Source organism: Filicampus tigris, chromosome 11 (genome assembly GCF_054856515.1).
Source record: "Filicampus tigris isolate MCC_2025a chromosome 11, RoL_Ftig_1.0, whole genome shotgun sequence".
In the NCBI taxonomy this organism is placed as follows: Eukaryota; Metazoa; Chordata; class Actinopteri; order Syngnathiformes; family Syngnathidae; genus Filicampus; species Filicampus tigris.
Window position 1 is genome coordinate 3,432,414 of NC_141227.1, and position 16,968 is coordinate 3,449,381.

The 16,968-nt window shown below is 39.7% G+C and overlaps 1 protein-coding gene across 2 annotated transcripts in view; it reads right to left on the reverse strand.

Annotated features, from left to right (window-relative positions):
* shtn1 (shootin 1) overlaps positions 1-16,968 on the reverse strand; it is a 35,403-nt gene that overhangs the window by 17,381 nt on the left and 1,054 nt on the right. Inside the window, exons 2-6 of one of the 2 annotated variants that reach the window (XM_086045026.1) lie at positions 16,342-16,394; positions 15,244-15,304; positions 10,176-10,270; positions 2,274-2,379; positions 1,422-1,519 (exon numbers count right to left, since the gene is read on the reverse strand). In XM_086045026.1, the coding sequence (XP_085901152.1) occupies positions 1,422-1,519; positions 2,274-2,379; positions 10,176-10,270; positions 15,244-15,304; positions 16,342-16,394 (413 nt within the window). Of the gene's footprint in view, positions 1-1,421; positions 1,520-2,216; positions 2,380-10,175; positions 10,271-15,243; positions 15,305-16,341; positions 16,395-16,968 lie in introns of both variants that reach the window. The other variant, XM_086045025.1, reaches the window with a different exon arrangement.

Here is a 16,968-nt window from a genome sequence, read left to right on the forward strand (position 1 = left end):
CCCACTGTTTTTTTTTTCATCCAACATGAAAAAGCAGCCCCGCCATTGGTTAAGAGTGTCCGCTCTGGGCCAATAGCGACGGCTAATACTGAACAGTCACCACACACCAGTGTCGTAAATGAATAAGATACAAGGCGCTGCATTCAATGTAAATTGAGCAGGGTTTGTTGTTGCGGCCAATTCCCCTTGTTAATGCTTGCTGCCGCCGCCGCAAACTCTTGGTGCTCGTTCACATGTTTCGTTCTCAAATGTTGCATCAGGTTTAACGTATTGAACCTGGCCACTTTGGTTCCGCCTCTTGCAACATTCGCTCTAGCTGGAGTTTCTATGTTGAAGTAGTTACATATCACCGACATTATATCTCCTGTACCCCACTGTGCCCCCCCTGCCCCCACACACACACACATGAAAAAGCAGTCTCTCATATACAGTACTTCCGCCCGCCTTGAGCCTTGTGCTACAATTCAACAGTCCCCCTGGGAACACATAACATACCCACAAACTAACCATCCTATTGTTACAGCAGGGAGCTTGCATGCTAAGCAGCATGTGAAAAGTTATCTGAAAACGTCAACAAATAAACAGCTCCCTTAAACATTGCACAGTAAATAAAGTTTTACAAAATTTCAATATAATTGGCATTTTAATTATTCACTTATCACTCATTATTAAGTATCTTTATTCTAAGATCAAAAACAGAAAAGTCCATCCTTACTGCAGCTAATGGCCAGCAGGTTAGCAGTGTGAGGTGCCCGCAGAAAACTTTGGAGATCTCAGAATAACCCATTTCTTAATTGATGGCTTATCGCCTGCTGGACTTAAAAAAAGACAGATGACGTTAAGTGCCAAAATGCTAAATATCGACACCGATGATCGGCATGCCGATAACTGGTCTATCACTAGTACTGTATAAACATTAAATACCGTGGTGACGTCGGTGCATAATGTTGCACGATGGCACTGCTAAGCAATTGCTGCATTTCAAATCCTTCCAAAAATTCTTCAAACATTGCTTTACTGTTAAAAAACACAGCACAATAAACAGCTTGACATGAAGCACACTAGATGAAAAGAATCTTGTAATGAATCTCGTGTGTATGTGCCATGTGGTGAACGTGTGGGCGATATCTTCCCCAAATCAACTTTTGCTCCAGTAATTCCTGATGGTATTATGTGTACGGTATTTGGATTTTGATGCTCGCACTGTGGCGCATTGCGTGTAAACTATCTCAATCAACACAACCCTTTGGCCCACTCGGCAAGATTGACGCAAAAAATCCTGTAGCTGGTTTGAGAAAATTGAGATTAGGTGAGTTTTTCTGCCAATAACGCAGGTAGGTCCCACCCTGAAATTCTGCAAGTAGGTTCATTTGCAAATGCCAGACCACGAAAATGCAGGGGCCTACTATAATAGCACTCACTTCTTGCCTGGTTTCCTCAAGTTGTTCTTTCAGCATTGCAAGGTTATCACATACGTGGTCTTTCTCCCTCAGTGTCAACTGCAATTTACTTTGCAGCTCTGAAAAAATAAACAATCTGCTTAAAATGACACATAATCTAGACCAGTGTTTTTCAAACTGTGTGGTGTGCCGCGGGAAATTATCTAACTTGTGTGCCTGCGCGGTCTAGCGCCCGGCAGCGTAATCATGTCTTTACTACATTGTAGTACTTTTCCATATCAGCAGGTGGCAGCAGCAGCAGGAGGTAGAGAGAGACAAACGAATTAGTGACGCATGTTTATCCAAACAGGCCCATGTTTCACACTAAGTATCAAGATGAAACATTATAAAATACTTTTTTTTCATTTTTTCATTTATTTAATTATTTTTTAGTTTATTTAATTCCTATTCAAGATGTTATAATATAACGTCATTCTTCAATGTTAAAAAATACTTATATATACAATGTAACACTTATATTGTTGAAATAAGTTTTTGTTTTTTCACAATTTCAGCTGCTGGGGTGCCACGGGATTTTTTCAATGAAATAAATGTGCCTTGACCCAAAAAAGTTTGAAAAACACTGATCCAGACAATTTGAGACACTAATAGTGTACTGATGCATACTGTACATTCATTTTTTAAAGACAATAGGACGCATGAAAATATAGACGTATTACATTACATCATATCACAATGAATTACACACCAAGAAAAAAAAAAGCATTTGGTCAGTAGTTTAACCTCAGAGAAAAATGGTGTAGAGAAATTTTGCACCTGCGATTTTGGTCTGGCACGTGGCTGACAAACAGTCGGCGGCATTGAGCCCGTCACCTTCTTCATCTTCATCCTCAAGGTTTATCTCGCTGGTGGTTCCTGGGCCAAGTTGAGACAGCAACATCATGCTCTTCCGTTGCAGAGAGTGGTTCTGATGGTTCAACTACAGGATAAGGATGAGGTGCGGATAAAAGAAAGATCAAAGCTGTCATACATGAAAGTACGTGGTTTCACGGAGGCAAATTAAGATGGAAAGTATTTAATACTAATTAAATTCAATAATACTAACCCTAAACCAAAAAGAATGTCATCATTCCATTTTGTGTGCGCGCGTGCGTGTGTATTTGTGATGTATTATGTGTATTTGATATGTATTATGTGAGAGGGTTCATTATGTAAAAATACTAATGTGATGTTGAACTGGTAATCAACAGGTGGTTGTCATAAAGTAAAAACAAACAAAAAAAAAAATGCATTTCCACTTGCAGCCAACCAAAATGCCGGAAAATTATTCAAATAGTAAAAAGACCTTGGTGCGGTAGTTCATATTCCATGAACAAAACATGATTAAGAAATATGTGGAGGTATTTTACTGCATTAGATACTGTATAATGTTGCCTTTTCAAGCACAAAAATATGTGGTTACACTCACAGAAGGCAGTACAAACTGAATAATTAATTTTCTTTTAAACTGCTTCGGCAATAACAATGTCATCCGCGTCCTTGACCTTGAACATTGTGGACTGTGGGTATCTGTAATTAATTATGCAATATCATGACTTGATGAACTAATTGCTGGTCTTTGGCTTTGAGAAACAATACAAGAATAGAATAATTATTCCATAAATAAATAAAAAGCCTTTTGTGGAAAATGTCATACACAGTAATTTGTGTTTTCAGTGTAATTACTATTACCACTGTTTTCATTTAATACAACATAAGACAATGTCACTTACACATAACGGAATTCATATTCAAATTTTTAAATGTGTGAAGTGGCAGTGAGTTTGTATTACAATCAGGAAAATGGAGCAACAAAAAAAAAAGGTGGCTGCACAACTGACAGGGCAGATGAGCTGTTTCTTATTTTCTTTTGCTCTGCAATCAGTCATAATGGCAGGACACATGCAAAAGCAATGATCAGGTGTGGAAAAACATAAACCATTAGAGGACCACACAGATGAAGAAAGATGCAGAATCTCTTTTTATGCATAATGATTGAAGTTATTCGCATTTGCATTACACATTTCAGAACATTTCTTAAATGTATTTTCTGATTGATCCATTCAACATGAGGCAGGCATATTACACTGCCATATTCAACAAGTTCCATCATCGGGACAGCCACAAAACAAAATAAGAAGCCCATTACTCAGAAAAACACACATGCAGCATATAGATGAATGCAATTTACAATGACTTTATCAAAGGAAAGAAAAGTAAATTGTAGAGGAACAAAAGAGAAGATGGGAAAGAACGGCCATAAATGAGCATTTAATCGCACACTTGTGAGACAAGCTTGAAGAATTTTTTTCTTTGAAACAATATAAAACATGGAATAGCATTTATAATGCTCTTAAACAGATGTGAAAATCAACATTGGGAATTATATACCAAGACATAGCGAGGCTTTATCACAATTTTCATTTGGTCTTTTTTATCAAAACTTAACACAAAAACAGCAAGTATCGCATCAGCATTTGACTGCCGCCGAAATGCCAAGAGCCTTGAGTCCAGTTACTTTTTAATTCAATTTTGGGTGCTTAATAAATCAAATTTGAGGCATTTCAGCTTTGGCATGTAGAACACCATGAACTGAACACAAAAAAAGGCTATCAAAATGGTCTTTAATTTGTGTATCTGAATCTGGAAATACCTCTCTTTGTATTTGGGGAGTCATTTAAATACCGGTAATACATTTACACATATTTTCAACTGAACTCAAATTTATTTACTAAGCACTTTAAAAATGATGGGAATCCCCCTTCAGACTGCAATGGGCAGGCAAAAGCAGCCAGTTGCAATCCTATATATATCCCCCCTCTAATTTCCCACGCGTTTTATAAAAAAAATGCATATGAAAAAGATCTGTTATACTGTAATACAAAATACATAAAATGTAGGTATTATTCAAATTATGTACGCCATATATGCCATATATATATATATATATATATATATATATATATATATATATACACACAATTACAGGCTTTTTTCATATGGTTACCTCCTGTGAACACACTTTTACTGCCAAATTAAATTCCTTTTTAGATGTTGTCCACAAATTTCTAAGATGCTCCTGAGGTCCGTTTCACAAAGCAGGTATAGTGAAAACTCAGAGTCTGCTAAACCTGAAATGAGGGAATCTTTTCCATTTCAAAAAGGGAGGTACAGTTACTCAAACCAGAGAAAGCGGGGTAACTCAACGGTTTCAGAGAGAGAGGTAATTTAAGAGCTCGGTCAGTTACCGCAGTAACACTCTCTGAACCTAACCTGGTTGGGACCAGGTTTAACTCAATAAACCTTGAGTTTCTCTCTGTCTCCGCCCTCTTCCAGAGCCACACCCTCCGTTTCATTTTCTCATTCATTCCGTTCGCAAGTGAGTTTTGGCGGAGCCTATTTTTGCCGTCTGTCATTCAAAAAAAATCTGAGTCAGTCTATGAGAAGTCCATTAGGCACAGTATGCCTGAAAAAGGTTTCTGTTGAATTTACACAGTTTTACTTCTTCAAGTGGTTGCACGAAATATAATCATCTCGATTAAATAAATGTATCTGGATCCAGATGATTTTACTTTGTGCAACCGCTTGACCAAATAAAAGTCAGTAAATTCAAGTGAGTAAATGTTGAATTTACTCCATTTTATATATTCAACCTGGTTGCACGAAATATAATCATTTGAATCCAAATAATGTTTTGAAGTATACCATACATCTACTTAAAAAATTTATCTGGCTCCAGATTATTTTATTTTGTGAAACCATTGAGTAAATTCAACCATCATTTTTTTCAGTGTACCCCCATGAGATTATGCTGAGGTTTTAACTGTTTGAACAATGTTTTTATACTTCATCAGCTGTTTAGTGTGCTTCTCCCCCGCTAGAGTGCACCTAAATGAAATAATAGGTGGAAGCAAGCAGTTTTCATCTGTTATATTATTGTGCTTACAAAGGACTTGAAACTTCTGCATATATTGACCCGAGCAACAATGTTCTCCCACGTCCCTCCTTCATTGCCACGGTGACTTGGCGAATCGGGGCTCCATTCATTTTATTTTTATTTTTTTATTTATTGTTTATTTTTAAACAGGGACAGTACACATTAATCAACATTTCTGTAAATGTGCCAGTTTTAGCTATAAGGCTAATTTTCGATCGTAGTACCTGTGCAAGATGTTAAAATGCAGCAGCTATCATGCTGTCTTTTCATAGTTGTGGTGCACGTGCTTAACTCCAGGTGAAGATACTCCGAGTTGAGTAAACTGATTAAAATCAGCTGTTCTGGAAACGGAAACTCAGAGTTACCTATCTCGGAATGGATTAAGTTTTCAGGATTAGCCTCACGAGTTTATTGAACCTGCTTTGAGAAACTGAACTCATTATTCACTATAGTGCGCACATGAGCTGTTTACACACACAGAGCAAATGTTTGGATGTACAGTATAGCATGAGGCTGGTCATAGTGGCAGAGCTGATCTAGTGTTCAACAAAAAAGCTTTATTTGCACAGGCACTTTGCTCAGCCTTAACAAAAGTATATATTGTGCTAATGATACACCACCAGCGCAAATATGGCCACAATATTTGTCAGCGGAATGCAGTTCGCACACATGGCGAAGTATTAATGCTAACTTTGCGCCAAGAAAACCGTGGCAGAACAATAGCAGGTAGGAATAGCAAGATGACATTTTCAGAACGCAAGCTTGGGATCTTGACCGAGGTGGTGCAAACGGGACTGTCAGAAAACTGATATCAATCGGTAACAAAATTCATCTGCACATCTCTACTCATGCCCACATAAATCTCTGAAAATATTAAAACTCCAAAACGAATTTATGGACATTGGTGTTTTGCGACGTTACAGTGAGTGCCTATGAAAAAGAAGACGTTAAAATGTCCATAAAATCTCAAATATTGGTGCAACACACCTGATTCAAATGAGGGATCGTTAAGAGGTTTGTGCAAAGCTTGCTGATGAGCTGATCATTTGAATCAGGTGTGTTGGAGCAGGAGAAGAACCACATTCTTGCCTGAGACCAAGCGTCTGCCACATTTGTTGTTTTAAGAAGAAATAGATCAAAACAAATGTAGAAGAAAAATGGCGAGTGCGGGAGAAAGCGTGGAGCCAGAGGAGCCGTCTGCACTAGTGCGTTGTGTATATAGTATAATCAGCCGGGAACATTTCGGCTTCTGTACGGCGGCGATGGAGTGCAGGCTGTGAGCGGTGTAGCGAACAAGAACTGTGTGTTGCCGTTGTTGGACCTCCATTCGGTATGTTGCAGGTAACACTTCAAACATGCTAACATCACCCCGATACAGTTACCGGCGGGTAGAAAAAAGAAACCCGCTCAACACCAACAACTTATCCCCGCTACTTTTAAGCAGCCTGGAGAAGTGAAAGCAGACAAATCCAACGATACAATATTCGTAATTACTAGCAATCGGCATATACATAGCAACATCTATGTGCCCATATGCTTTAGTCAAGGAGGCAGGCTTCAAATGTTTATTAAACGTGCTGGAGCCCCGTTACAATGTTCCATCCAGAGGTTGAGAGGTTGTGATTGTTCAAATTATTTTTCAAATGCAACTGCTGACTCCGTTGTGAATGGTGGAGCATGAGCTGTTCTCTGCTTCGCCGTAACTCTCAAAATGAAGTTAAAAGTTACTAGTTAGCAAGTGCTACCTGACTTTATCTGCAACCTCATTCTAGTCATACAAGAAGGGGTGTTTTCCTGTGTTTAATCTTTTTATTATTATTATGATTATTATTATTATTATTATTAATGTCCGCTGATAGTGTAGGTTGCCTGAGTTGTGTGCGGGCAGCGTGGGATCGATTCCCGCTCAGTGACAGTGTCTATGTGTGCCCTGCGACTGGCTGGCGACCAGTTCGGGGTGTAGTCTGCCTTCGCCCATTGACGGCTGGGATAGGCTCCAGCAACTCCCCGCGACCCTATATTGGATAAGCGGTTAGGAAGATGACATGACATGACATTATTATTATTATTATTATTGTTGTTATGAATGAACAACCCTAATGTGTAAGTTTTTATTCTATTCTGTCCATTTCTTCTGATCTTCCTTGAGATGTTCTGCTCTTTTATTGGAGTCCAGCTGTGTTTAATTAAACTGATTGGACTTGAATAGGAAAGGCACACACCTGTCTATATAAGACTTTACAGCTCACAGTACATGTCAGAGCAAATGAGAATTATGATGTTGAAGGAACTGCCCAAGGTAATCATAGACAGAATTGTGGCAAGGCACAGATCTAGCCTAGGTTACAAAAGAATTTCTGCAGCAGTCAAGGTTCCTAAGAGCACAGTGGCCTCCATAATCCTCAAATGGAAGAAGTTTGGGAAGACCACAATTCTTCCTTGATTTGGCCGTCCAGCCAAGCTGAGCAATCGTGGGAAAAGAGCCTTGGTGAGTGAGGTAAAAAAGGACCCAAAGATCACTTCAGCTGCAGGGACAGGACGACTGGTTGCAATTGAAGGAAAGATGAATGCGGCCAAGTACAGAGATATTCTGGAGGAAAACCTCTTCCAGAGTGCTCAGGACCTCAGACTCGGCCGAAGGTTCACCTTTGAACAGGGCAATGACCTCAAGCACAAAGCTAAAATAACAAAGGAGTGGCTTCAGAACAACTCTTGTGACCGGTCTTGACTGGTCCAGCCAGAGCCCTGGCCTAAACCCGAAAATGGCTGTACACCAACGTTCACCATCCAACCTGACAGAACTGGAGAGGATCTGCAAGGAAGAATGGCAGAGAATCCCCAAATCCAGATCTGAAAAACCTGTTGCATCCTTCTGAAGACTCATGTACTAGCTCATAAGGGTGCGTCTACTCAATAAAATGCGTCAGGGTGCGAATACTCATCATATGATATTTCAGTTTTTCTTTTTTAATAAATCTGCAAAGTTTTCTGCATTTTTTTTCTGTCAAGATGGGGTGCTGAGTGTACATTATTGAGAAATAAAATGAACTTTTTTGATTTTGGCAAATGGCTACAATGACGCAGAAAATGAATTTCAGAATTTCATCCCCGACCTGGAGAGGGCACTCCACTCTTTTCCGACTGAGGACCATGGTCTCAGATTTGGAGGTGCCGAGTTTCATTCCAGCCACTTCACACTCAGCTGTGACCTCTCCAGTAAGAGTTGGAGATCACGGCTTGAAGAAGCCAACTGTACCACATAATCTGCAAAAAGCAGAGATGCTGAGGCCACCAAACCAGACCCCCTCAACGTCTCAGCCACACCTGAAAATTCCATCACAACTGCTCACAACGACCAATCACGGCTGACCTGTTTTCTGAAGCTGAGCCGTGATTGGTTGTTGTGAGCAGTCGTGATTTCATTTTCAGTCGACAGAAGACAAAATGGTCGCCCCATGCAGAGATGGCTAAAAACGAGTGTATTTTTCTGCGTAACTGATATTCCACAAATGTAAAATTAATCAGAAGGTCGAGTTTCTGGGAACATATTCTTGAAAAAAAATATGTTTGGGTTGACTTCCACTTTAAGGGTCTGTGAGCCATTGAATACAAATTGTGATTTTTTTTTTCCCCATAATTAATATAATGTATCTGTTTAATTGGTAAACTTTAGCCCTCATAATAATAATGCTCTTCTGCAATATTTGCCGTCTCTCTTCTGAGGCTATGTTTATACTGCAGGTCAAAGAGGGCTTTTCATGTGGTTGTTCAAATTATTTTTCAAATGCAACTGCTGACTCCGGTGTGAATGTACTATGGTCCCAAAGTGACTCATATGTGCAAAAGACATTTAGCTTCTTGTGGCATCGCAGGCAGCAGTGGCAAGCCGGCAAAAAGAAAGCTAAGATGAAAAAGAGCAACATTTTTAACTGTAGTTTTGTGAAGGAATGGCGGCTACATCTAAAGTGCGTGCCCGTGTGTGCATGCATGTGTGCGTGTGTGTATGTGAAATTGCTGAACTATGCTTACTGCAAAATATAACCATAGTAATTCACATATTGTTCAGTTAATACAGCTCTGATTGTGTGAATCAAAATTGATCATTATCCTGTACAGATTATGCAAATTGTTGCAATGTTGTGACTATAACATGCACCGTAGGAATACTTAGTTTGAGTATCTACAGTCTAAGCCATCATAAAGATCTGGTTAGAGTTGGACCATCACAAAACTCATAAATAGGATGAAAATAAAACAATCCAAAACACTGGGGTAGATTCAGGAAAGCAAGAAGAAAGAAAGGCTTAACGGTCAATATTCACTATCAATTTTTCCAAAGCCTACAAGTAGCCAAAATTTGGTTGAATCTGGTGGACTGGTGCTTTTGTCCAGGAATTGAATGAGAAATGATTACAGTGATATGTTCAGCCATAAAAAGCTGCAAAACACTACATACAGACTCCATCACTCTCAAATAACAACTCACAGTTCAGCAAGGACTCCAAAATTGTGCTCGGAATCAAAAGAATCGAATGCAATTTTAGACACAGTAGACACGAAGACAGAAGAACTGTTTGGGCACAAAGTGCTTTTGGTTTTGTCAAAGTCATCAAATTACTCTGATGGGACGGTTACCCTGGATTTGGTGCAGTATTTACTTTACAAATGTTCATACCTATTCCCTTTTTGGCCACTTTTGTTATTTGTCACATTTGTTAGACATTCTCAAGAACTATGCATAACATGAAAAAAAAGCAGGTGTTATAGTGATTGGGAGCAAATACTGTGTAGAAGGGCACCTTGGAGGCCAGGACTTCAGCGCTTTCTCTGCACGTCCTCTCAATCTCCAGTTTCTCCTGAATGGCATTGACCTCTTCAATGACCATCGTAGAAACTAAGGGAGGGAAGGAAAGACAAACACATTCATCAACCACAAACAATGAATGACAATCAAGGCTCGTATTCTTCCATGATGTGTTATGTCTTTGCGTGCATTGGTTTAAATAAAGGCATCAACATATTTTGGAAAAACAATAATTAAAGTAAGGCTCATTTCAAAATGTGACTCTTAATATGAATGCTTTTGAAATCCATTACAGTTGAAAGGAACGGAAAGAGCGCAGCAACTTATTTAAAATGTTTTGACCCTCCACTCATTTTCCCCAAACGATTCTGCATGAAGCTTTGAGACCACTTTACAGAAGACAGAATTTGAAATAGAGGCTGAGATGTAAAAAAAAAAAAAAAAAAAGAAAAAAGAAAAAAAGGAGCAAATAGTTTCTGTTTGTGACGATGACAGTTACAGACATTTTTCATTTGAATAAACCTCGCCCGTGCTCATGTATTCAGCAATTCTCCAGCCCAAACACATTATGTTTGACTTCCACATTAATAGAGGCTGCCTCACTGTGCCAAGCAGCTGCATATTAGGGGCTATTACGTGATTTCATAGCTCTTAGAAAATTGCTCCTATTCACAACAAAACGGCTGGAGGTGGGGTGGCAGGCTCGGTGAGGGGTAGCTGGAGGACGGGACAAAAAGCCCCCCTAACACACAATCATGCCTTTTCAATTGGTGATGGCAAGGTTGATGACAACATGACCATTGTGTTATAATGATAACACCACAAAGGCATCTGCCCCCGTCATCAAGGCTTCACAGTGGCTGCAGATACAATTTAATTCACTGTTCTGTTGGCGGCGCTGATACCATTATGCAGCCCATCGGCATAGGGGTAATCACTGTCTTTCCTGAGAGGAGGATGAATAAAGACAGCCACAAAAAGAGAGAAGAAAACACACGGCGTGATGATGATGATAAAGGGGATGCAAAAACTCCCAATTAAGACTGCCATATTTGATATGTCAGGGGCCCCGTTGACTTTCACCACTTCTCCACTGCTGTTTGTTTACCATGGCTACCAGTAATCATAATTAACAAGTCATTAAGTTCAAGGCTTCCATTGGATGATTTATTAGAGTGGTCTGGGCATTACAGTGACAGGAAGATAGCGACGAAAACGGGACAGAGAATGAAAACTGGCAGCTAAGTGCTATTGAACGGCTGATGTGAAGGGTGCAAAAGGAGTACATGGGTATCGCCTCATCCCGGTGTTCATCAAGGTCTTAATTAGGTGTCACTGGGGGGAAGGAATTGCCTGCAGTCACGGAACTAAGGCTTAATTTCTCCTGTGCTCATCCATAATGTTTGATTAGTTAAGTGGGAGGGCAATTCGTTAGGGGTGGTCTACAGTAGCTGTGATTGTGAAACCATAACACTGTTTATTTTAAATTTCATGAGATGTTGTAGCCTTTAGGCAGTTTGTCATTGTCGGACTTGTTTAACACCAATATTTACACATTTGTTGTCAGACACAGATTAATAAGAAGTATGAGTGGTGTTGTCTCCAATTATTTTGGTCTTGGAAGCAATCAATTTTGCCCTGTGTACACTCACAGGAAATCTGACTTTCTAGTTGAAGTGTTAATGCACTGCGCACTGCATGTGGAAGTGACATGGTATATGGAAGGAATAAAGGCCCATCCAGCAAGCTGTCATTATGTCTATTCGCAGGGCTACGATTCTTTCCATCACTTCACTTCTGTCAGCAATATTGCTGCCGCACCTAATTATGAAACACCGCCCACTACATATATATATATATATATATATATATATATATATATTAGGGGTGTTCATTCATTCATTATCCATACCGCTTATCCTCACAAGGGTCGCGGGCGTGCTGGAGCCTATCCCAGCTGTCTTTGGGCAGTAGGCAGGGGGACACCCTGAATTAGTTGCCAGCCAATCGCAGGGCACACAGAGACAAACATCCGCACTCACAATCACACCTAGGGGCAATTTAGACAGTCCAATCAACTTACCATGCATGTTTTTTTTGGAATGTGGGAGGAAATCGGAGTACCCGGAGGAAACCCACGCAGGCACGGGGAGAACATGCAAACTCCACACAGGCAGGCCGGAGCCGGGATCGAACCCACAACCTCTGAGCTGTGAGGCGGACGTGCTAACCAGTCGACCACCGTGCCGCCTATATATATATATATATATATTAATATATATATATATATATATTAGGGGTGTAACGGTATACGTATGTATGTATTAATACGTCTCGGTATGCCTAAAAAATGCCTAAAAAGTGTAAATAATTTTATAAAGACTTTAAAGTTACTGTGTTTTTTATTCATTATAAAACAAGTTTTAATATAGGTAGCAATAATTGTAAATGTGATTGTATGTATTTTTTTCATCACAAAAAATGTATACAGTAAATGTACTGTAATGAATACTTAGATGTGTTACACACATGCTGAGTGTTTAAAGCGACACTTGGGTGAGCTTAACATTGGCACTTATATAATAGGTTTGCATTTAAAAATGACATTTGTACTAAAATGCGCACCTCAAAAGACCCTTAGTGATTTAAGGGCTTTTTTTGTGATTAGGTTTCCGACAAATTTTCCCGCCCCTTTTTGGGGCGTGGCTTATGTTATGTTTTTGGTCTCAGCTGTCACGCCACGGGAGGGAGCCAAGCGTGGTAATATTGCTCGCTTTGTCAGTTCTGTTGTCAAAAACGGTGGTTCTGTTGTCTAAAACGGTGACCGATCGCCACTAAAATGCAAATGCACATTACAACTCTTGTCCACTTCAACCTGTGAAAGTATAAAAGTGTTCTGCACAATAGTTTGGATTTGTTGACATAAAACGTTATCTCTCATGATCACCTCCACAAAATCAAAAATACCGTGGCGATTGCTCCTCCACTTTCACAAGCTGAAGCGGACAAGAGCATGAATGCACACACAAGCCCCAACTGGTTATATTTCGGACATTTAGCGACACTAAACTCGTGTCAGCTCTCAGGAGAGAGACGGCGGCTTGCAGCAGGCAGATTGGAGCTTTACGCCCCCCTCTTCCCACCCCAGCTAAAGGAAGGATAATAGGACGGCTAATAGCAACAACTAGCTTCAGGTCGTTAAAACAAAAGGTGTTAGCAAAACAACATTAGCCTCCTTACTCTGCGTCCAGCCTGCATCGATCTTCAAGTCGCGAGGTTGCCTCCCAAGTAGTCGCGTGCGTTGTCAGACAGAGAGCCGCCAGAGAGTGAGTTGACACCAGAACGCCCAGGGGTTTTTACAACCTTTTTTGCAACAACTATTGAACGACAAATCTGGGTGATATTTGACAAACAACTCTGCTGGCTACAAGTAGATGACTTTAATTTGTAAATTGGCCATTCCTTGCCAAAATAGCAGGCGATATGGTGGAGTGACATTGTCAAATGTAAAGCATAAGTAGTCAAATGACCGCTTTCTGGCCGCTCTCGTGGTAAGCTCTCATCGAACAAGCGTCAATGTTCAGCGAACAAAAAGTTCCAGCGAGGCTGACTCCACAACCGAGTGTGGCCGCATTGGAACATACCTTTTCGGCTGTTTACGTTCCAAATTGGACGGCGTGTTGTCGGTCGGGAAAATGGGGCCATTCCACATCCGGGAAAATGGGGCCATTCCTCATCCAAATAAATGTGCATGTCTACTCATTTCCACTTTAGTTTCTGTAAATATCCTGACTGGTGTTTAATGCCTCGCTCGTCCTAACCATGATCAGCAAAGAAACTGTGTTTTTTTTATTTTTTATTTTTTTTAAGCAAAGAAGCAGTGTGCGCTGGTCCCAGTCTATGTAGCTCTGCTCACTTCCACTTTTCCTCATTTTTATATAAATCAGACAGGGCGAGATTAATCCTTTTGATATGTTGAAGTGGGCATTAGTAGAGATGTCCACATAAATTTTGGCGCCAATTGATCGCCGTTTTTGGACATTATAAGCAAATTAAATCGGTTACTCCCGTGACTCCAGCTGAACAGGGATAGAACGGTAGGGGCCGCGGCCAATGTCCTCATTAAAAAGAGGTGTTATTCATGGAGTCACTTATTTCCTAATTTCTCCAAAATGAATGGATAAAATAGAAAATGACAACTCTTTTCATTTTCCTGATCAAAAGATATATAAAATGAACTTGTTAGTGAAAACATGGCCGCACCGTCCCTTTAAAGATTTCAGTGTCTTAATAATTTGCAAAATTAAGAGATCTTTATTGTTTATGTATGTTTTATTCTGGTGTAATTTCTTAGAATATCACCCGAATGGTTCCCTTTTATGTATTTTCTCTAAAACATGGTCCATTTACTTGTCATCTTTTCAAAATAAACATATTAAAAAAAAAAAAAATCTGTTTTTTGTACCGAAAATATATTAGGGGTGTAACGGTACGCTAAATCACATTTTGGTTCGGTTCGTTTTTTATATATATATCTCCTACGCTGGCGACCCAAATTTCTGCCTAAATCAGAATTAATGTTTTAATACCCCGAAATCTCTAAATTTCCATCATAATCGTTTTCCTCTTTGCTGGAGCAGCTTAGCTAGAAGATCTAGCTTTCTTATTTACACACACACTATGGGGCTGCAGACAAAAGGGCGGATGAGACTCGTGTCATCTGATAAAGTCGAAACGGAGTAGGTCGAGTACCGTGTAAAAAAACAGTGTGGACGCCAGTATCTTAAAGCACGCTCAGGGAAGGCAGAATAACCTGTCACGCGCTTGCTGCAAACAGCACAGCGGCATTCTGGGTGCTTTCACAATGCAATAATTTGAATACTCACAGGGCGACATGCATTGTTTTTCTTCAATTCTAATGTTTTTATATGATTATGAGAAGACAAAATGGAAATCACAATTAAATTTCAATTAATTTCCTAGCCCTGATATATTTTCTCAATCAGGCAAAGTGAATTTACTTTTATAAAAGAAGCTGCGGATATATATTGAAAACAACTTACCTTGTTGAAACTCATTGAGCCTCTTAATTGCCTCATCTCGTTCCTCTTCCAGTATCTTACACTAGGGGAGGCAGACACACCGTTTTAATGCATTTTTGTTTCTTTGAGCTAGCTTTTTTGTTTAGTACATGCAATTTGTTTTTTAACTCTTGTGTCTATATATAAATAATAAGCAGAGCTGGGCAGTCCGACCCTGGTCCGGACCGGTTGGAACCTCCGGCCCGGCCGGATGCCCATTTATAATTTTTATAAATAAGGGCGGGGGTTCGCGTCCGGAAGGGTACACAGGTCAAGGGTGGAGGGTCGCGGCAAAAAAGGGTCAAGTGCCCAGCTCTGATAATAAGTATGATGATTATTACGAATACTGATACTTAACGCTGTGTTATACTTCATCATAGAGTTTTCTCTTCTGTTTCTTTTACATTTTCACTATCATTCTAGAATGTTTTCTTGCCTAATTTGATTCATGGGTTATGAGAGTGTAGCCGCTTATATATTTAAATATTTGTACATGAGCATGATTCCCAGTTTGGTGAACATAACTTATCTGTACAGACAACAAAGAGGTGACAGCAGTATTCCAGTGACAGGGACTTTGGAATACACTATATTTAAATTAAAATCTCAGACCAAAGCATTGTCATTACCATACTACAGAGAGAATGATCAAAGCAGTCAACAAATCACAATGAATCTATGAGCAAAATGTGTCTTATTTACTGCAATGTGCTGCATTTACCCTGAAAAGATGAACCTTAACAATAGTTTTGCTCTTATTTCCTGTTCATGGCAGAATTGTTTTAAAAGAAAGTCTTTTCCTTTTATGGTTGTACACAAACTCAGCACATTATGTCAATACATTTGAACAAACAGACATTGCATTTTGTTTAAATGTCCTAACGTATAACAACATCTCTTTATAGGGTATCTCAAAGAAACATTGATTCAAGGCCCCGAGAATGAAGCAACCTGGATGAATGAGAATATCCACAGGCAAAGAAAATGTCAACTAATAAGATGATCCGCTTCTCTAGCTACGACTGTGTAAAAAGGAGCTGGTATTGGCATATATTGTGGAATACTGGAACAGATATTTACCTCCTTAGTTGCTGCTTCATGTCTTCTTTGCAGGCCTTCATATTCCTGAAAAGCTGTGGGAAGCAAAGGATGCCAGTCATCCATCATCAAAACAAAATCCACACAAAACAGTCAAAGCTTCCTCACTTTCCTATTATTATATTGAACACATGGGAACTTCTCAAGCATGTGATAACTTCTCACACACTGACTAATTCCTCTTGTGTCACCTGAGTGCAGCGGCTGGAAAAAAAAACCTTAAGAAATCCATTTCCCCATAATATAAATACATGACGATGTCAATGTTTTACACTTGCTGAATTGCATGGAACAAATCTGGCATTGGACTGAAATCTCCTTTATAACAATTTGGAACTGGCCCTTTTTTGCCGGTCTGTCCTCTGTCCACCCCATGGGTACCTTTCCAGCCTTATTAAAAATTATTACAGGGAACACCCTGAATTGATTGCCAGCCAATCGCCGGGCACACAGAGACAAACAAACAACCACACTCACAATCACACCAAGGGGCAATTTAAGGTGACCAATTAACCTACCATGCATGTTTTTGGAAAGTGGGAGGAAACCGGAGTACTTGGAGAAAACCCATGCAGGCACAGGGAGAACATGCAAACTCCACACATGAAG